The sequence below is a fragment of the Pteropus vampyrus genome, unplaced genomic scaffold, assembly GCF_000151845.1.
Source record: "Pteropus vampyrus isolate Shadow unplaced genomic scaffold, Pvam_2.0 Scaffold322, whole genome shotgun sequence".
NCBI lineage: Eukaryota > Metazoa > Chordata > Mammalia > Chiroptera > Pteropodidae > Pteropus > Pteropus vampyrus.
The window spans coordinates 939396-962119 of record NW_011889103.1 but is presented as its reverse complement, the minus strand read 5'-3'; the positions used below and the strand labels follow the sequence as shown (position 1 = coordinate 962119).

The 22724-nt window shown below is 45.0% G+C and overlaps 1 protein-coding gene across 1 annotated transcript in view; it reads right to left on the bottom strand.

Moving 5' to 3' along the window:
• ACACB (acetyl-CoA carboxylase beta) overlaps positions 1-22309 on the bottom strand; it is a 105538-nt gene extending 83229 nt beyond the window's left edge. Inside the window, exons 1-3 of the mRNA XM_023521909.1 lie at positions 21678-22309; positions 2965-3097; positions 1335-1473 (exon numbers count right to left, since the gene is read on the bottom strand). Coding sequence (XP_023377677.1) covers positions 1335-1473; positions 2965-3097; positions 21678-22309 — 904 coding nt within the window. The remainder of the gene's footprint in view (positions 1-1334; positions 1474-2964; positions 3098-21677) is intronic.
• Between the last annotated feature and the right edge of the window lie 415 nt (positions 22310-22724).

Genomic DNA, 22724 nt, shown 5'->3' with positions numbered 1-22724 from the left:
TTTACATAGCATAATGTCCTAAAGTTTGCCCATATTGTAGCATGGGACATCAATTCTTTCCTTTTTGAAGCTGAATACAATGCAATGTTTTAAGCCACAAATTCCATTTGGAGAAATACGTCCTAAAAAAAAAATCTTTGGTGATGGGGACCTCTCTTCTGCCTCCACCCCGTGCTGTGAGCCCTCCTTTGTAGCCTGCACGTTCCTGCTAGTCACTCCCCTAGCTAGTCGGCCTGTAAGGGCCAAGACCCAGCAGCACAGCCAAGTAGCCAAGAGAATGTCCATCTACTCCTCCAGGTCTGTGAAATCGGCCACATGTGCCAATAAATATGCCCACCTCAGCCTCCCCCATGATTCCCCCCAGGGCTAGCTCAGCTCCCTGCATTCATTAAAGCTGGAGATTGGGGCTGCCAGCCAGCACACAGCACATGGCCTGGCGCTCCCAAGATGCCCAATAAACGTATGTTGATGAATAAAAAAAAAAAAGAGAAAGAACGAACAAATGAATGAACGAACGAACACACACTGGGAAGATCCCAGAGATTATAAAGAAGTCAGATAAGCACTTTCTCCTCACAGAGTTTTACTCTAATGTTGGAGAAGATAAACAAGAAAACAAATACAATAACTACAGACTGTGGTCAGCGCCAGAGATGAGTGAGATGCTAAAAATCAAACCTATCCTCACTGTTCATTGTGAGTTAGCTGCACCTATGTAGGGCAGAGCCCAGGGCCTGTGCCCAAGGAGGTTGGGGTGCGGGTAAGGGAGGTTCAGGGGATGGGGCTGAGGTTGGTGGTGCTGGGAACAGCACTGCAACCTCTGAAGCGTTTAAGAAAGGGCTGATGGGACCTGAGCTGTGTTTTTAAAAAATCAGTTTGGCTTCTCTGTGGAGAAGTGTCTGTAAAGAGATAAGATTGTTCAGGAAAAGCAGCAATTGTCCAATATTTATTTATAGAATGGTCTAGGCTAATAAAGAGGGTAAGTGAATAGAAAAATGAACAAATAACTGAAATGCAGTACATACATCTGCAAGAGAAAAACATCTGGAGGAATAGACACACATATCTGTGGTAATGCAGACATTTCTCAAAGATGGGATTTCTGCTTTGCATGTTAACCATCTGCATTTTTATAAGGCACTTAGGTCATTCTTGTCATCAGCAGACATTTTAATTAAATAAAGAAGAAAGGGCAAATAAATGTGGGCTCATGAGAGGTACCCTGGGGCTCTGTTGGGGGTCCAGAATGGATTTTCCCAGGTGGAGTGCAGGTGAGGACAGGTAAGGAAGGAACATGATGGGGTGGTAGGGGGAGGGAGTCAAGGCCCAAATACCTGCATTGGCCTTGAGGTCCTCTGGAGTCACCATGACTACAAACCGAATGGCCCGCTCATTTCGAAACATCTCGTAGGACCACCTGCGGATGGAACGCATACACTTCACGGCAGCGATGCCATTGTTGGCGATGAGCACCTGGATGGAGAAAAGGACATCTACCTAGACTAGATGTTGTGTGCCACCCAAGGTCTGTTTCACAGCTACAGAGCCTCCCCGCAGTATATAGAACACATTATCCTTCATATTTTTACAGCACACAGCCCAGCATAGAGCAGGTGCTCAGAGTCTTCCAACTGCATGAATGAATAATCAGGTGGATGGATGGATGGATGGATGGATGGAAAAATAATGGATGGATAGATTAAAGGATGGATGATGGATGAATGGATGGATGGATGAATGGATGGATGGAAAAAAAGGATAGACAGATGGATGAAGGGATGGAGGGAGGGATGAATGGATGAATAAATGAATGATGATTTTTGACTCTTTTATTTGGTGCCATCATGATCACATTTTTTGAGTTTTGTATGGACCAAGCTACAATACAATGTATCTCACCAGCATTCATGCCATCCTCACAACAGGCCTTTGAAAGAGGTTGTATTATTATCCCTACTTGGGATTAAAGACATTAAAACTCAAAGGCGTTAAGGCACTTTCTCAAGGTCACACAGCTAGTAAGTGACAGAGCTGAGACTTGAACTCTCCACAGTGTGACCTGTGCTCTGAATGGACCCCTGTGGCTGCCTCTGCATCATGCAGGTTAAAGGCTCCAGATTTGGTAAGGAGGAAAGGCAGTAACGTTGGCTGGTCCCAGCAACAGAGAGCAATAGAAGAAACCTGGTTTCAATTCTCATTATGAGATGAACTTGACTGTGTGGCATTAGGCAGTTCCTTCTCCCTCTGAGCTCGCCTCCACATAAGAAGCTCAGACTGACCAACCACTTGGCCTGGTCTCTAAGAAACAAAACCAAGCTCTAGTTTTCTTATTTAAAAAAATTAGGCATGTGTCTTCAAAGCTCTGACTTACGGAGCAAGTCCATAATTTTAAGGCCCTTACATCATGGACTAATCTTCACAACAGCCCTGAAGGACAAGTCTCATTAGAGATTTGGAACGCAACTGCCTCTATTTTACAGAAGGGAAAACTGAGCCCAGATGTGACATTCTATGATTGGTCACAGCAGACAGACCCCAGAACTCCTGGCTTAGGTTCAGCGTTCTTTCTCCCCTTTCAAAAATGACAAATTTTAGCTGTTTCCTTTCATTACTGTTATTCAAGTAAATAGGTCTCCTCTCCTCTAAGAAGCTGTAAATCTTAGGAAGGCAGGGCTGGGTTTCATGCTTCCCTCCCAATAACCTAGGAACCCTTGCATAAAGCACATCAGGGTCCTTTGGGGAGCCTCCTGACCTTCTCAGAGGCCTGGCTCCTCCTCTGTGAAATGGTGTCATGCATGCTTAATATCTGCTGCTTCAGGCTGCCATGAGGGTGAAAATCTTAAAAAGTCTGGCACCCAGCACTTAGCAAGTGCTTGTCTTCTCTCTGCAGCGTGAGTACTCAGCCTGAAGCTGGTTCTCCCACACCACCCAGTCCCACCCAGAGTACCAGGACCCCATCTATACCTTCTCAATGACCTGATTCCCCCCAAAGCGTGTGACAAACTCGGCTGGAGAAGCTACGGTGAAGTCTCTCTGTAGATCCACCTTCCTCTGTTCTCGGCCCCTCTTCACCAGGTGGAGTCCCGACATACTGGGTCTGTGGAGGGAACAGGACAGATATGCATGAGCCAGGAAGCCTGGGACACTCAGGGAGGGAGTCGGGTGCCTGGCATCTATAAAACCCACAGGGACCGTGAAGCATTTATTTCAAGAGGCCAGCTCACGAATAAAGCAGGAGCAATCCCCTGACCCACACTCCAAGCTGTATATTTAGATTTTTAATCTTAAATTTTTACTTTATATGCCCATAATTTAGGAACTCAAATAATATCCAAAAACTTATAACAGAGGTGGAAGTCTATGATCAGGAAGTCACACATTCTAATACTTCAGACAGATTAAGCAGTATTGATAACTGTCATGTACTTTTTTGGATGCATATATCAAAAATTTTTTTAAAGTGAAAACGAACCAAAAAAATATATAATAAAAGAGGATTTTGCCCCACTCCTCCACAATGTGACACCAGAGAAAATCCCTTTTGTGGCATTTACACGTCTCCATAGTTCTGAACGATGTGAGTGTACTATTTTGTGGGTCATCCATCTGAGACACCACCTGTAGCCTTCCTATTTGGGATGAGGAATTAATGCTCTTATTTGGCCATGGCATCCATTTCCCTTCTCCCAACCTCTCAATAGGGCCATGCAATTTGCTAAATTTACTATTTCCAGAAGTGCTATTTATTCTTTCCAGAAGTGCTATTATTTGGATGCTGAAATTCCTGGACTGGCCCACCATGTTATTATGTATTTTTCTCTCTTCTATTTTTTTATCTCTTTTATTTTCTGGATGATTCCTTTAGCCTTCTAACTCCTCCGTTCAGTGGAACTTTTCACTTCTGCTATCATTTTAAATGTCTAAGAGCCTATTTTCATCTGCAAAGGTTTCTTTTTATGCATCCTGTTCCTATGTGTACATCCTCTCCAACCTTGATGAGTATTAATAATAGCTTTTTCAAGTTCTCGTCTCCTAGCATGATTTGTTTCGTCTAAGTTTCCTGTGTCATTTTGTTGGTTTGTTTGGGGCCTGTCTCCCGTATTAGAAACTACCCAAATGTTTGGTAGCCTTGGTCACTTCCTCATGACCAAGAGCAGGAACTTAAGGGTTGATCAGAAGTACTGGAATGTGATAAAGCCAGTGGACCCTGAGCTCAACACAGGGTGATCTGGGAGGGCTGTGTCTTTAAAGTCTTCCTCACTGGTCCAATTCCCCTGGGAAAAGTCTCTGGGTCTCCTGCCTGGAGGAAAGGCTGGCCAGGAGCCGGGGCAAAGAAGGAGGCGTAACTTCTCGGACAGGTCTGCGGGGCGGGGCAGGTTTTAGGATCGGGTACCTACACAGACCCTCATCCTCCTGTTAGGAATACTAGCCCCACACCCTCCACTGTGCCCATCATTCCCCAGTCCCAAGACCCTCTGCCTTTCCCTCTCCAGAGAACAAACCTCCTGCATTCTATTAGATGGAAGTGGGCAGCCCCCAGACGCACAGAGCAAGCAAGGGGCTCTGGGAGTCTTTCACCCAATCCTTCTCATTTTGGGATCCCCTTTACCCCCAGTTGCAGAGGCTCTGGGCACTGCCAGCTCCTGTGCCCATCGATATTTAGTAGGTTTTCGGCTCTCCTCACTGCTGCTTTACCAATCTGCCCTCTTGGTTGTGCTAAGCCACTTATTCATCTGCTTTCCAGCTTCCAAAATGTTGCTAACTTCCCTCCTGTCCTCCCAGGCTTGAGGGGTTTCCTCTTTTTTTAAAAAAAAAAATCTCTTTGCTGGCACTTGGTGAGATTTTGACCGGAGTGGAATCAGGCAGACGCATTCAGTCCACTCACTTAATCCTGCCACAGGGTATTCAAGCTAAAAGCCACTTGCCAGGAATTAGGTTAGAGGTTAGCCATTCAGAGGTGTGTCCAGAGACTATGTCATCAGGCATCTTGGAAGGCTGGGGCTGAGTCGACTCAGGGGGCCAAAAGCTTGGGTGAAAAATTGACTGCTCATAAGGAACATCGCCAGCATGCTGTGGCCTACTGCCTGAGCAGGCAACAGCAAGGATGGAAGCAAATAAGCAGTCAGGGAAGAGAAGTTCCATTTTATAGCCGAGAAAACTGAGGGCCAGCCAGGCAAAGGGTGTGGGTCACCAGCAAGTCAGCAGGCCTGGGGCTCTTTCCATCACACCAAGAAATGTTGGGTGTGGGCGTTTTCTGCTATTCAAAGACTTTACATCCAGTATAGTTTCCCATGGGAAAAAGCTTTCTGCAAACCTGAAGTCTGTCCCCAATCCCCAGAGTGAGCCTACCCGTCAGAGGTGAAAAAACAGACTTCTAGGTTAAAGGAAACAGAGAAATGAGTGACAGAAACCATCATGTTTATGTGCTACTACAGGATATTTTCAATTAGGACCTTTACCATTCTACTCGGCTTATTCATGGTGACTGACTGAATGAACAAATAAATGAACAAATGATTTCTGGCCCTTAAGATAGCCTCGCTGCCTCCCCAAAATTGCAAGCATCTTTTCTTCTAAAACCTCCCAGATTGAACTGCTGCAATGAAATAGGATTTAGAAAAGTACTTTGGAAGGTCAATATCATCTTGCAAATGTAAACAGTATTTTTATCATAAGTACGTTTCATGAACAGGTAGTTCAATTCATTTTCAAGAATTTTATTTCTTTACAAAAACAGGCATATTTGGCCCAAGGGCCATAACTTGCAGACCCCTGATCCAGTTATCCTAAAGATGCTGAAAGCCATGGCCATCCCATTATCCATTGGGTAAGGCACTCAGTTTCCTTATCTTTAAAATGAGAATAACATGGACCTGAATTGAAGTCTGAGGAGTAAATAAATTAATACACAGAAAGTAAACGATAGTATCTGGCACACATTATACTCTATATTATTATATCAGTGCAGTGAGGCCTGGGCCTGCTGATCTCTCAACCTCACCAGGAAAGGCATTCATTAGGCCACCCCCCGCCCAGGCCGGCTCCCCATCTGTGCACTCTCCTCACTCTGTTCACGACCTTCCCCAACGGGCTGGCTTGATCCTTTGGCTTCAGAAAGTCTGAGACATCCCATTTCCACACACACAAACATTAAAACTCTAGCAATCTGACCTAAAGTGCAACAAAGCAAACCTCGACCATTAGAAAAACACCACTGTATGGCCTGGGGAAAAACCATTCATGGCCACCATTTTGATATTAAAACTGGTGACAGAGCCATCCACCCGCTCCATCAGGTGGGTCACAAACCCATCACAGCAAAGTAGGTTGGTGAACACACATAATGCTTCGGGGCAGGGGGTGGATTGTTTAAGGCCCTGTCTACAGGCTGATGGCTATTTTTATTTGTTTTTGACAAAGCTGGAGGCCAACCAACATTGGCTCCAGAGTGCTGACCTTAGGCTGGCATTTGCTCCAAGGCAAGTGTGGTGGCTGAAATGATGACTTTGGAAATTGCTTCAGGTGCTATCAACGATGCAACAGAGCTGTCAGCCAAACACAGTCAGCTGCTGAGGCACGAGACCAGGCAGAAGCACATTGGGAGGGAGGAAATAATATTCTGCAGTGTCACCACGGATAAAGCACAGGAGGCTTCTCACTGAAACCTCATAGCCCTGTGCAGGATTGGCCACCGTCTCCTGCTCACAATGAGGAAACCGAGGCTCAGACAGGCCCCCACAATCTAATTTTGAAGCAGAAAGCTATCTGAGATAAATGAAAGTATCTCTATTGTCTGGACTTTAAAAAAACAAGCACAATGAGAGGCAATATGTGTAATGCAGGATCCTCAACTAGGGAGGCTACTGTGCTCCCTGGGGACATACGGCAATGTCTGCCGACATGTTTGGTTGTCATAACCTGATCAGTGCTATTGGCATCTAGTGGGCAGAGGTCAGGGATGCCGCTCAACATCCTGCGAAGCTTCCAGGACAGCCTCCATCACAAAGAATTATAAGGCCCCAAACGTCAATAGTTCGCAGTTGGGAAACCCTGGTAGACCAGAGCCATTCTCCCAGGCTTTGGGTCTGGAATCTACTACTTATGACCTGTGTAATCGTGGGAAAGTTGCTTCGATATTCTGTGTGTCATAGCATGTCTGCCTCATAGAGCATGTGTCCAGGTTTCAGCACTGGGTCTGGCTTGCAGTGAAGAGCTTTAGCTGAGGCGTCTCTCTGCAAGGAAGCCATTATAAGAGCCCTAGTACGGGGCCATCAGGCTAGGGCCCTAGCATTAACCAGTCTTTAAATCCCTTACCTCTCTTTTCCTTTTTATAATAGGGGGGGTAACTGCAGAGAGGTGATGAGCTAACAGAAGTGAAGGCCTCATTACTATCACGACACAAGTAAGAAAGAAAGGACATTGCCTAGCCTTGTATAGGCTGGTAACTTTGAATTCATCTTGGGCTTCCAGATAAATGGAACCATGGAAATGTCTCAGGTCACCTGTCCCCTCAGTACTCCTGGGATGACCACTTTGGTGAGGCCAGGGGTTAGCCTAACTAGGGCCCAAGGGCTAAATCCAGTCTGCCATCTGCTTTCGTACCTCCCACAAGTAAATAATGGTTTTTATGTTTTTAATGCTTGAGAAAGAATTGTATTTTGTGACATGTGAAAATTACATGAAATTCAAATTTCAGTGTCCATTAAGTGTGACTGGAATATAGTCATGTCCATTTGATTATATATTATCTATGGCTGCTGGTGCAGTAAACAGCAGAACTGAGTAGTTGTGACAGAAACCATATGGCCATAAAGCTGAAAATATATACTATCTGTCCCTTTATGAAATCCGTTTGTCAACTTTGAGTTAGGCAGCAGTTTTCAACCCCAACTGTACACTTCAACCCATGAGAAGCTTTAAAAAATACTGATGCCCAGGCCCCACCTGGACTAGTTAATAAGCATGACTAGGGGTGAGGGTTTGAGGGGCACCCGGACATTTACATTTTTCAAAAGCCCTCTCCCAGTGCCCCCCACTAGGAAATTCTAATGTACAGGCAGGGGTGCAAAACACATATAGATCCACGACCAGCATTTCAACATGGACAGTTGGCCTTGACTCTGAGCAGAATTCCCATGGCAGTAACGTCACTCATAATGGGGCATTGTGGAACTCACTTAAGACCAGATTCTTCCACCTTCCCTTCCCCAATTTTATTTCATCCAATCCAACTCAAGTCTCTTCTAAGAAGCCCTTCTCCAGCGACTCTCACCCACATTCATTTCTCTATTCTCTGAGCTCTGGCCCTGTTTGCACACCAAGGGAAGCAGGTCAGCATTTAATTCTGGCTCCTTAGTAGTTAGTCAAGCCTTTGAGAAAGGATCCCAAATGTCTCTTGACTCCACCACAGATCTCTTTCACAAAGGAACTCTGTCATTACTGCTATCAGCTGTGCAAACAAAGTTTGTGCTGACCTGGGACAGCGCTCGAGGCCAGCACCTCCTGAGCACTGGGCATCTGGCACATGCTGGGTTCCAGTGCTTGATAGACAGTCTCAAGACCCCTGGAAAGGCCTATTAGTATTAGTCCCATTGAAAGATGAGGAAACTGAGGTTCAAAGGGTTGATGACATTTGCTCAAGGTTGCACAGCTCAGTAGCAGAGTATGGGGCTGTCTAACTCTCATCTTTTTAGCAATTCCAAGCTAAGAGAGGGACCTTGCAGTGACCAAATAAAGCATCTTCAAATTATTATAAATATGGTAACCACATGGCCTAGACCTGCAGGGACAATTCCATTTTCTTGCAAGTTTATTCTTCCGGATTAAAGTGGTTTGTGAAAGATATTCTTTTGGATTAATGTGTACACTTAAATGTGATTCAAGATGTATATGTTAAACTTCTGATGTGAATAGCTTTATAGATCAGAAAAAAGTATCCTTCATAGGCCACGTGGCTTGCTTTGGGTATACTCCAGTACTTGAGTGTTTTTGCCAGAAGAGTTAGACCAGGGCTCCAAATGTGGAAGAAATGTGACCTCTGTGTTCAACAAAAGTCTGAGTACACAAGACGGACTGTGATCCAAGCCTGGCCCCCTGCCCCTTTGCTCACACACAACCTAATCACTCCCAGGAGGATCCTCCAAAGACTCTGTTAGTCTCCTCTGCAAAAGGACCAAACAAATACAAGATCAGCCTCCCTCCTGTCTGGCTGGTCACATGTCTGGAACATGTCTCTAATCTATTTTGAATCTCCCATCAAAGGAATTAAACAACTGCTAAGGCCCTTCCAGCTCCAATAGTCCTCACTCCCTGGCATGCTCATTAGCTACACTACTTTTCTGTCCAGTCTTTTAATCTTCTGACTAGTCTAACATTAGGAAAGACCTCTTAGTTTTGAAGTTGTGCTCTTAAAGTGGTAGAAACTGGCTGCCTACAGAGAGCCTTTTGGGCAACAGCCTGAGTGAGAATCCCAGTTATGCCTAGCCCTGAGAGTCTCAGTTTCCTCGTCTATAAAACGGGGATGACAGCCCCCACTTAAGCAGCCCCTGGTGGTGTTGCAAAGATGGCATGAGATCATACCTACAAAGCGGTCAGTCTGGCATACTGAAAGTACCTCATGAACGGTAACAGTTATCACTATTGCACCGCATAGGCCTTGAATTTGAATTATTGAGAAAACACCCAGCTCTCCAACTGGACCAAGAGTTCCTAGAAGGAGAGGTATGTCTCCCAAACATTTGTGTGCCTTCCTGCACCCAGATGCAGGCCTCACCCATGGGAGGCGTACGGGAACTATTTATGGACCGGGTAAAGATATCCTGAGAAAAGAGCAAAAGATGGGGGCAGACTTAGCTACAAAGCTGTCTTTCACAGTGCTGGTTATTAGAAAAAAAGGAAAAGAAAAGAAAAAGAAAAAAGAAAAAATGAAAAGCCCACATATTTGCTATCTATAGTGGATTATTTATACATTTTAAGGTGTATCCATTTAAAGGAACCCAAGAGACCTAGTAAAAAGCATGTTAAAGAAAAGTTGGCCAATGTTTTCTGTAAAGAACCAGATAGTAAATACTTTAGGCTTTATGGCCCAGGCAGACTCTGTCCCACTATTTAACTCTGCCCTTGAAGCCTGAAAGCAGCCATAGAAAATAGATAAACAATGAGCGTGGCTATTTTCCAATAAAACTTTATTTGTGAACAAAGTTAAATTTCACGTAATTTTCACGCCACTGATTAGTATTTTTTTTTAATCTTTTAACCATCTAAAAGTTAAAAAGCCCTTTTTTGCCTGCAAATCATACAAAAAAATGGGCTGTGGGTCACAGTCCGCTGAGCCCACTGGCAGAAAGTTTAATGTCATTTAATATCAATTCAAAAAGCAAGTTACAATACAATATGTTCTGAATGCTTCAAATTCATAAATTAGAACATAACTACATGGGGGGAAAAGGCTGCTAATGAAACTGTTAATAAAGATCATGGGGGTGCAGTTAGGGGTGATTTTTGTTCCTCCTTTCTGCTTATCTATAATTTTCTAAATTTTCAAAAGCAAACATAGCATCACTTTAGTAATTTTTAAAAATGCAATAAAATGAAGATAAAAAAAAAAAAGTCTAGCAGGTGGGGCTGAGAAGCGCTCAAGCACAGAAATGCCTACACTAACCTGCTCAGAAAATAACCTTAAATGTGATTCTTGCTCAGGTGCACGTTGATTCGCTCCGGACTTCATAATCACTAGGTGTCAGAGGCTTGCCTTCCCACGACCATTACCTTTGTCAAGGATAAGGGGAGGAAGAGGAGGAAAGCGTGGCCTTCCGCCAACCCGTCAACCTTGCGGCACCTGTGTGTTCCTGCGCGCCCTTCTCCAACCAACTGCCAAATCGAGCCTTCTCCTCCACTGCCAAGGCCAGATAGTGTTTATGAAAGTCAGGCTCCGTCTCCCCACCAGATAAACTGAAGTTTGCATTTCTTTGGGTAGAGGCAAGGAAGAGGGGGTGGTGCTAAGAGGACACACAGCTTAACTTCACAAGGGGGCCGGGAAGTGGAGAGGGCGCTGCATAAGTTTGTAAAAGATAACTGAACAGTCATTAAAACTGCAAGCTTACTTACTTTACTTTGCGATCAAGGAAACAGACCTTGCGCTTGTCAGGACTCATGTTGACCGCCCCGCGGACCAATCCCACCGGGCTCCGGCTGGGATGCAGGACGTGCAACCCCCTAACTCCCTGAAGCAAACCCTGGTCCCGGGGCCCAACCAGGAAGCCAGGTCGCGACCCGGTGGCGGAGGCGCGATTCTAGAGCGCCTCTTGGGAAGTTTTGTGCAGCAGCCTGCAAACACCAAACTTGGCGCTGCGCTTCCTCCATGCCGAAATGCCTCCGGCGCGCCAAGTGTCCTGGGCGGGCACGCCCCCGCCCCCACGTGGAGCCTTCCTCCACGGAGGGTCCCGCCTCCTGTACCTAGACTGGATCGGGACGCAGCCAACTTCCCCGCCCCGTCCCCGCCCCGTCCCCGCGCCGACCCACCAATTGCAGAGCCGCCGCTGATCTGGGGCGCCAGGCGGGGCCCGAGACTTAAAAAAACCTCTTGGCTACTTTCCTCCCAGCTCCCCAAACTGCAGTAGAAGAGTTTGGGGAGGTCCGCCTCCTACAGGCCCCTGCAAGAACCTCGCAAGCATTTAATGAGCTTGAATACACACACAATAGGGGAGTGTTGGACAATATGGGTTATTTAAAATGAGCCAGCTGTCTCCACGGTGCCTGGTAAAAGGGCCCCGTAGCAAGTCAACTTCTGTCTTCCAAGTTCCTGTTTTTGCTTATTCTTTCTATCGCCTCTGCTTCCAGGGACATGTTTGCTCCATGTCCTCTTCCCCCAGTGAGCTTCTAGCACATACTTTGAACCACCTAAGTCCCCTACTAAAGTGAGGGCCTCCTAGACAGGAAACGACCCCACACAACCTGTGACCCTAAATAAGCTTCTTTTTTGGGGAGACTAACATTTACCGAGTGCTCTTTTGTGCCTTTGTCTTATTTAATCTTCTCAGCAATCTTATTTTTTTCCCCCATAATGCAGATAAGGAACAATGACAGACTGTGACCTAGATATGTATGTTGCCCAAGGTGACAGAGCAGTGACCTAAACCCAAGCAAACTGATTCTAGTTAGAATAAACAAATGCTTCTCCAAGTAGTTATAATAAATAAAAAAGATACAAAACACTGCCTAGAAAACACTGCAATAATAAATGTAGCCTACTTTACAGCAAACAAAAAATAATGTAAATGTTTACAAATGATTCCCTTCAAAAGGCATACCTGGGCCACACCTCCAAGGAGGCACCATCTAAGGGGCCAGAACAGGAACAGTGATTTTCCCCTGGAGCAGTATAAGCAGCCCTGCTTGAGGGCACTGGTTAGCTGTGCTCTAACAGCATATTAAATAATGCTCCAATAATAGGTTTTAAAAAAAATAAAACAGGTAAACAAATTTCTCAGCTCTTCAGAGTTCCTAGAAGGTTCTTTGTGACTATCTTCATTCCCTCCAAAAAAAGAAAGCCACCTTAAGGTGATTTTTCAAAAAATTTCAAACGAAAACCAATAAAGTATTCATCCCCCAAATGACCAAAATTTAAATGTAATTACCCCAAAATAGAAAAAAAAAACAATTAAAATCGGGAAATGAAGGGTTTCAAAATACCCTACCCTATGCAAAGTCAGGGGTCATGCAGGAGAGAACTCCCACCAGTTTACTTACATTGCTCTAGATTTTTATTCTCTATTAACAAAACCCCAACACTTGTTGAACACTGTGTGAATATAACCTTTAACTTCTCTGCTAATACAGCCTTAGAGACATGCTAACACACCTAACTTTACCCAGGGCTCTCATGAACGGGATTCCACTTAGATGGTTGGTCTTTCATGTCATCAGAATGATGACAATTTGGGATTTTTCTGCCTGCATTATTAGGGAATAAAAGACGAGGACAACATCACTTTTATACGAACATCAATACTTGTGATTTTCAACGAAATAGTTCAAACTTGGCAGTACTTGTAGTCTTGTGCTATAAACTCTTCTCCTCAGACTTATCAGAGGCTAAATTTAACCTGTTGGTATTGCAGAGAAAACCTAAGTCAATGACAACACACACACACACACACACACACACACGATTAACAAGAAAATGCACGTGCAAGTGACTAGCAATATGGTGGAAAGACCTGAGCAATGACTGACCTCAGGCCTGTCCCTACTTGCTGTGTGACCTTGAGCAAACCCCTTCTTTCCACTTCCTCTTCTGTAAAATCATCCACCTATAATGTGCTTTTGAGGCAGGTTAGCCTAGGGAAGTTCCCCCTCCCCTCCAGGATGGGGCTCCAGAATTTTTCCTTGGTCCCTTACTAAGCCCTCTCCCAGTTTTGATTGGGAGCCTGAGACTCAGGCTGGAGAAACAAGCCAAGACCTGGGAGACAAGATAGATGGATGGCCTTGGGCGCCCCCTCCCTCCAGGGTAAGGCTCCAGAGTCCTTCCCTTGTCCTTTGTTCAGCTTTGGCTAATTATAACATCACCTACATTGCCAATCTCACGTCTCCACCCCCACCCCAAGAAAACAAAAGCCCGTAATCCAAACAGCTAGGGTGACTCTCAGAGCTTGCCCTCACTTTTTTTTTAAGTGAGTACTTTTGCTTTAATAAAACTTCCTGCTTGCCGTTTGTCCTGTCCTTGAATTCTTTTCCACAGCTTAAGACAAGAATCTGGTCACCAGAGATCCAGGTCAGGTCCCTCTTTGGACTCCTGCCCTGTTGACCTCTCCCTCATCACTTTCATTAAAAGAATAAAATAATCCCTTTCAATATATGATGAGGAAAATGTTACATTAAGTACAGAGGAGTGAATGATTTTTCTAAAACAGCAGGCTGATGATTAAGGGGAAGGGGAAAAATAAGAATGTTTAGTCACTCCCCACCTTGTATTAATTTAATAGCCGACGTCCCCCAAATCTCAATATCCATTCCACAAATAGAACAATGAAAAGACAGGGATCCTTTTTATCCCAGGCTCCCATAAAACATCTTGAGGGCTTAAAAGATTTGAAAATGGGGTTTCTGCTAGCCTCTTCCTAAATTAATATATGAATAAATAAATAACACATTTTAGAACAATCTATGGCATTCTATTTAGGGACAAATAAAAATATTTATAGACAATTTAAAGTGTTATGACCTGCTCACTACTCAGAGCTGATAAGAAAAGGTGCAGATGGCAACCATGAACAGGAAGGGACTGGGGAAGAAGCACCCACTGCAGGCCCGCCCAGGATGCCATTGGGGACAGGGAGGGTGATGCGAGGTCCCAGGTGTTCGTTTGCTTTCTGGTGTGCTTTCACTCCCAGTCAGGGCCCCCTCCTTCATGTCCAGACCTCACAGACCTTCACTTGCCTTCCCAGAATCTGAGGTCTGTGTTGCCAAACCTCTCATAAATTCAACACCCCCAGAGTGGAAGTGAGCAGTTTGGGAAATGGCAGGAAAAAGAGCCAGCGACTGTGTGCTGGTTTGTATTTTATCCTTGTATAAATCCCTCTTCCTCCTCTGTGAATACAAACTCCATACCTTAAAAGTATATGTCTCGAGGGGTTTGGGGAAAGACATGGCCACAGGTGAGAACTCTGGGAGATGCCCATTCAACGAATAGCAACCGGGGGCCGTCTACTCCAGTCACTTCATTCCATGTGCTCTCAACATGCTTCTGAGGTAGGCACTATATTATCCTGCTTCAATAGAGAAGGAAATTGCAGCTCAGCAAGGTCATGGGACTGCTCTGAGATGTAAACCCAGACACGTATGACTGTGGGTCCTGGGCCTCTTTTATGGCACTGTGCTTTGCACTTAATGACAATGACTGCAGGGTAGACACTGCTTTAAGTGCTGTGCTCATAGCAACTCAATTAAGCCTGACACTGGCCCTGTGAGGTAGATACTAGTGTGGCCTCATTATAGACAGCTTGGGCACAGGTCATGTGATGGCTGAGTGTAGGAGTCAGCAGGCCAGTCCTCAGCTGCCAGCCTCCAGCATGACTGTGGTTATCCGCTCCATCATTCTCTCTACGAAAGAAAATGCTTTTGGCTTGTGGCTTCTCAGACCTCTACCCTGACCTCCCCAAGGGCAGGGGACGGGTCTCACCATCTACACATTTATAGTACCAACTGCAGTGCCTAGTACCCAGGGTTGCAGTAAATGCTCCCAAGAGAATGAATCGTGGGGACAAACCTCGGTTTCTCTGCTTGACCATTTCATCTCTTAACTTGTCCTTAAACTTGCCTGGAACCCAAACCATCTGCAGTAATTGGCCAAGAGAAAATAGTTATAAATTAATAAGCTTTTTCCAATTTTCCAGCCACTCTCTTCCTTTATCTCCTACCCCCCAGCTGCTACCTATTCATCTACAAATGAACATAAGCAGAGACTGTAAGGGCCACAAATGACCTTGGAGCAGCCAGTCCAGCCAAGAGAGGGTAGGTAATGTCCCCAAGATCACACAGCTGAATGGTTCCCCATAAATTGCCCTGTCTCCTAACTCTTCCCACTAATGGAAAGAACAAGTTAGAAAGTTAATGGAGGTGCCTTTGTTGGAGCCCAGATCAGCTGGCAACATCAACACTGGGAGTTCACAGACCACTTTTTTTCCCCCACAGACCACTTTCTAATCTGTATCTGCTGAGGGTCTGAGTTCAAATGGCACTCTGGGTCTATGGTGATTTTGCTGGGAGACCTCGGACGGACCCCTGAACCTCTCAGCTTCTTATCTAGGAAGTGAGATGACCGGTTCACTACCCACCCCCCAGTATTTTTTAACAATGTTTTATTATTAAACATTGTTAAAACTTGTTATAACAAAATTTACAGTAGAAGGTTAGAAAACACAGAAGAAAACTTAAATTTTTTATAATCGTGCCTCATAAAGACAATGGTTATTAATTATTTGGAGACATTCCTCCAGCCTCCCAGCCACATCCACACATTTGTTAAGGGCAAGCATTTTTTTGTGCTTGCTATGTGCCGGGAATGTTCTAAGTATGTTACATACAGGTCCAAAATCCCTTATCCAAAACTTCCAAGGCCTGATGTGCTTTGGAACTGGGGAATTTGGGGGGGGGGGGTAGGTATAGCTTTATGTTATACATTTTCAGGTTAATATTTCAGTAGCAAATTCACACAAAAAATGGAATAAATAAAGATTATGAATAACTTTGCAACTATTCCAGGCAAGTTTGCTGCTAAATGAGTTCACCATCAATTTATAAACTTGAGTTTCATAACTTTAAATTTCAGGACTGAGTTGTGGAATCCTGAACCTGTCTCACCCCACTTCAGTCCACACATGCACCTCACAGGGCAGAACTATTAGGGTAACAAGCTTGTAAGGGGCAGTTCTGAACTTGGTATCACCCCAGGCCCATTATGCCCTAACTACACTGCTGCTCATTAAACAAAATAAGATAACCCTGTAACCTTCATTTCTTAGTATGTGAGCATCTATTTTGCCACATTATGTCATGTTCTCATCAGCTCTATTTCTAAAGGTTGCATGGGAATCCTAACCTGTGGGAACTGTTTCCAAGTCCAAGAAAAGGCCAAGTCCCACCTGCTGGCCTGAGATGAACCCAAAAGGGAAGAGAATGATGGTGGGGAAGGCACAGGGTGGCGGGGAGGAGGGCTGAACGGACAGCACAAAGGCATTGGATCTATAATCTTAGCCAGCTCTTATCAGGTGGGAGGATGGAAGGGAACGGGGAGATTACACAACTGTATTAAAGACAGAAGAAAAATTCAAAATAGTTTAACCCCAGAACTAGTCTACAAAGTCACAAGATGTATGCAAAAAGAATTTTATGAAAACAAAAATTCTACTGCTGATATAGAGCAGCAACAAAATGCCTACTCATTTGTTCATTCATGCATCTATTTATTTACTCATTCACTCATCCATTTCGCCTATCCACTTCCAGACTCATTCATCAAGTGTTTTGCGTGCCCCAGAAACACAGAATTTTGTCTTTGGCGAGTCTGGGTTGCTCATTTCATTCATGCATTTGGCAAATATTTATCCAAAATCTGCCATGAAACCACATTAGGTAGTAGGGAAAAGTGGAGACCCCATAAACATGGCCCTGTTTTCATGGAGCCTACAGTCCAGTGCAGGAGACGGGTAAGAGCCAAGTAAACAAATAAGGAAATTAAAGACATAATCTCAAGGAGTGATTAAGTATTGTGAAAACACATCAAAAGGGATGGATCAAGAAACTGGGGCATGAGGGGAATACTTTAAAGGTAGCGGGGCAGGGAAGGCCCTCAGAGGGGATGACTTTGGTGGGCCAAGAGCTGGAGGTGGAGGCAGGACCAGCTACAGAATTTACCGGGCTCAGTACAAAAAGGGGAGCCCCTTGTTCAAAAGTTATTAAGAATCTCAAGAGGATGACAGTCGAGCACACAACCAGGTGCATAAGGCCCTGGGTAACTGCATAGGTCACACGCTGTGGAGCAGGCCCTGGTGGCAAGTCTAGGGCATAGGTTAAGAGGGAGCATTCCAGTTCAGAGGTCATAGCAAGGGCAAAGGCCCAGAATGAAGCTGCAACTGTGAGTATTCTGGGATGGGAGGGCACAGGGAGAAGAAAAAGGTCCCTTTGCTGACGGCTTCAAAAAGAACTTCCTCCCAAACCACAACATTAAACATGAGCATTTTCTATCCCTGGCCTAGCCACTCTCCCAGGTGGTGCATGGCAAGAAGAGGCCAGGGTGGGCCACAGGGTGGACTTCAGGGTGGCACAGAGGCCAAGTGGTAACTGAGGAAACTACAGGAAGCAGGAAAGATCCACAGACATACATCCCTTCTTTGCTTAAAGATCCCCAGACATACATCCCTTCTTTCCTTTGGTTTCCATGTGAGTGAGCGCAAAGCCCTGGAATGAACTCCCCAAGCCTGTTTTATATCTGAAAACTAGGAGAGGAGTTAGTGCAGGGCTGGAAGGACTAGCCCAAACCCCTACTCTCTTCTGTTTTGCAGAAACTGGGCCCAAAAGATTAGGAGATTTGCCTGGGGATCCAGACTATTGAGCAGCTTATCAGGGAAAAATATGATAATAATAAAGAGAACTTTCTAGAACTACAGGGACTTTTTGTCATCATGTTTGCTTTCTTATATCAGGCTTCGTTTCCTCAATGCTCCAGCTAGTTGCAGGCAGCACACCAGCCTTCTCACCTGGCACTCAGTAACTCACATCCAAAACTGGCCTGAGCATTTGACCTGAGGGGCCCCAGGAATGGGTGTCACTACCCTGTATAAGAGAAGCAGCCAGGCAGTGGCCCTCCACAAAGCAACACTCTGGAGGGTTTTTTTTGGGTGGGGGTAGGGGTCCCCCTGAACATCCATTCAGAAAGCTGGCCCAAGGCCCTACCAGTGGTGTGAGCAGAAGGGTCAACAGAAAAATGGTTACTGAGGTCCCCAAAGGTGCCAAAACACCAAAACTGAAAACTCTACAACAGGAAAACAAAACACTCAGCCTCGTTTTGATATATTGTTTGAAACTGGCTGGAACACACAGGTTTTGAAGTCATTTTTTTTATGTAGCCGAGTCCCAAAGACAGCAGCACTAGGACAAGTGTCTAAGCCTTGACTCTCCAAAGATACATCCACATAAGAGTCTCACTCATTAGAAAAAAGGAACAAGGAGGCCCCCAATGCCGAGACTCTGGGGGCTGGAAATACTCCTCATGGAAATGCCAGTATCTTGGGAGGCACCAGCAGAACTACCCAAGTTGCCCCGGATGCGAAAATTCTAAATTCCCAACTTTGAAAAACACATCGACTTGGAACAAAAGAATTGTGTATACAGTGAGTTTTGTGACCAGTGGTCACACCTCAGGGGGCTGGGCCAGCCTCTTCATGCTACAGATGAGGCACTGGAGGCTGAGAGAGGGTTAGGGACCCGCCCGAGGTCACAAAGCACAGAGGTCCTCTCTGTGCCCATCACCAACCTTTGTATCTCCCACTACCCCACAGTGTGCCTGCGTCTCAATGTTTGGTGCCTCCGGTTTACGGAAAGAGATACCTCTGTCCACCCACCCCCTTTTGCTGGGACAAGGTACAATAAATGATTTACCTAAATTATATGTAAGTTTCTATGCAATGAAGATACATGGGCAGAAAATTCACTAAATATTCAGCTCACGGCGATGCAGACAGGCTCTCAGTGAAATATCTCTTGCCTTCATAAATTCACCAGCTCAACAAAGCTGTGGTTTAAGCCCAAAACAACAGACCTCTCAAAATGGTGATGGAAGACAGTGAGTAGAAAGTTGGGAGACTAGCTGCCTCCCACCCATATTTTAACCTTTTATTGAAGGCTTTATTCTCTTGCTAAGTACCTTAGAAATGGTAGTTCATTTACTCCTTACAACTTTCTGAGATGAGAATAATAATAATGATGATGTATTGGCTTGATAAATTCTTAATCAGCACCAGCAGAAATAATTCGCACAGTTGGTTCCTCCTTACCCATTAGGGCTGGGTCTGCATTAATACAGTAACCAGCAGCCACATGAGACTTTAATTTTAATTTAAGTTAATTAAAATTAAATTTTTTAATTCAGTTCTTCAGTCACACCAGCCACAATTCGATCTTAATAATCACATGTGACTAGTGACTTCCATATTAGATGCACAGTTCTAGAATATTTCATTCTAGAACATTCCATCATGGCAGAAATTTGCTCCGGTCTAGTTTGAAAGTTGCCTCTTCCAAGGGCTCTTCCCTCACCCCACCTGTCTTTCTAAAATAGATCCCCTCAGGTATTCCCTCTCCTGTACCCTGTTTCCTTCTTGGCATTAGACACACTTAGAAACTATGTTATCAGCTTACTTGTTTATTTGTACATTTCCCATCTCAGAGCTAGGACTATCTGTCTTGTTTCCTGCTGAAACTATTGTGATAAAAGTATCTTACCATCCCTCTTCGATACTAGTTAACAACCCCTGACTGGACATCCACTTCTAAGAATCTCTGATGTTCGCCAGTTTCGGTGACTGGGTTCAATAAACTGGTTTTCTCTAATCCCCTGCTGAAATTGCCACATCGAGGGAAAGAATGGGGTTTGGAGGGGAAAGAATGTTGAAGATTACTGGAGAGGGCACACTAAGGCATAGTGGAACCTGGGTTCTGCAGTCTAACGGGCATGACCTTTAAACTTGGCTCTGCCACTTCCTAACTGCGTGTGATCTTGCTGCTTCACTTCTCTGAGCCTTGGTTTTCTCATTTGTAAAATGGGAATCTGCCCCTAGCCTTGTACCATTGTTAGAAGGGATAACTGGGCAATTTATACAAACTGTAGGTAGAAGGGGGGTGAGGAAGCTCTAAGTAAATTCGAGTGGTGGGTGCTGGTGGCCAAAGGACAAGCCCAGGAAAGGCGCTGGGGAGGAATCTACTGCTTATTAAGCACCTACTATGTACCAAACTGTGCATACTTTACAAACATTATCCTATCTAATCCCTTCAACATTTCGAAGATGAAAGATAAGAGACTGGGAGAGGTAAGGTGCCATGCCCGAGGTCACACAGTAGGGGGTGGCAGAGCCAAGGGCTACACCCAACTCTGGGTTCTGACTCCAAAGACTATATGCTCTTTGTACCAGACCTTGAAGCCTTCTCTTCCGTTAACCGTTCCAGAAGCTCAAAATAGTCTTCCCAGAAGATCATCAGCATAGGGAACCCTTGTGTGTGTGTTTTTTTTTTTTTTCTCTATCTCCTACTTCCAGTAATGGAATAGATGGAAGAGAGCCTGTCTCTTTCCCCAGGTTTTTCATTTTGGTAGAGTGAGCACAAGAGCTGCTTAAAAGAATAGCCAGCAAGATTCCACCCCCAGGGAAGACAAACTGGAAGGAGGAAAGAACACTGGAAGGGAGCAGAGTTCTCCACGGCTGGCAAAGTTATAGTTGGTGCCTCTTTTCTTCTCTCTGTTTTCTCCTATGTTTCCCAAGTTGTTTTTTTTTTCCTGGACCTACTGTATTCCATGTGTAATTTGGGAGTGGAGGTGGCAAAGCCTGATGACAAACAAAAAAGCCACCACCTGCGCGCCTGGGATAGACCCACCTGTAACGGACCTATAGGTATTTGTTTCCAACAATCAAATTGACAAATATGGCTACAGTAGTTGAGCTTCTGCTCTTTAGACATCACTGAGGAAAGGCATACTTTTCAGTTGTTACCTACCTGTTGAATGCATGAATGAATAAACGAACGAACAAATAAACAAACAAACGAATGTCTCTTTAGGAGGCTAGGAAACCATCCCACCCTCCGTGCTCCCATCATCCCTTGTGGCTCTTGCCGGCCTTAGCTCATTTGGCTTAAGTTAGTTACATGCAAGGTCATCTTCCCCGACTAGGGATCTTGTACAAGAGTGTACATCTTTCCCTGGCAATGGACCCTGTCCATGCAATAGATACTCGATAAATGATTTTGATAACAGAAAAGGAAAGAAGGGAAGGGTAATAATGTCTCCTGTCTTTCAAATAGCCACCTTGAAAGTGTTGGCATCAGTGGATGGCTTGACTGTGCGGAAAAGGGTGAGACCCTACCCCAATGCTGCTCTTCCCTCCTGGTTACAAGGACAAAGGGCACATTACCTTATAGTGGGGGCAGGGGTCTCGGAGTCGCCTGATGTCAGAGCAGCCTCCAGGGACAGGGCTCCCAGGCTGGCCCGGCTGCCCCTGCGGGAAGATTGTCCGAATGAGCCAGGGCCAGGGTCCTCATCAGAGGAGTTGTCATCAAAGGAGCCCAGGATGAAGTTGGTCATCAGCTGCCTCTTGATGTGTGCCTGCTTCTTGTCTTCTGCAGAAAGGGGTCTGGCTCGCTGGCCCTGGGACCTGGCTGGTGAGGATAGACCACTGGTATCCAGAGCCTCAAGGCCTTGGGTCCCTGTTCCATTGGCTGGGGAGTCATCACTGGAGGAAACAGAATTTCTTGGGGGATTCCGATGTAGGGGTGGTTTGGAGGTTCTTTGCTGACAAGCGTCTTTGGGACCTTTGTGAGAGGCCAGCTCAGCCTGGTTAGGAGTCTCTGGCAGAGAGCTGCTGTCGCCATTTTTCTGCAGTGGCTCTTCTGAGCTGTCGGAGGCTGGAAAGGGTTCCTGACTTGGGATGAAGTTTGCCTCTGATTTCTCTCTGACTGCCTTGATGTCCGTCATTTTCCCCCAGATTTTTAACAAGGAAAAGGTGAGGTAAGAGAAAATCAGACAAGATAAAAAAACCAGGATCATTCAAAAACCTGTAGGGAGGAAAAAAAGAGGCAATTTAGTGACTACATAACTGAGTTATTTCTCTCTTAAAGGAGCTGGAGAGGGGCAGTTGAGATTCTGTGTATTAGGCCAAGAGAGCCAGAGGGGAGAAGCATTGAACAGAGAGTGGAGAAGGGATTCTCCTCTTGGCTCTGCCTATATAATGTGTTGTGGTCTCGGGAAAATTCCTTAACCCCTCTGAATCTCAGTTTCTCATCTCTAATTTACGTATACTAATTCATGTTCACTGTAAATCATAAACATGCATGTGAGAAAGATCTAAATGAAATGTCTGTTAAAGGACTCTGTTATAGCATCAAAATATCCAAAAAATAGAAACAATCCAAATGTCCATTAATTGATGAATGGATAAAGTGTGGTACATCCATATAATGGA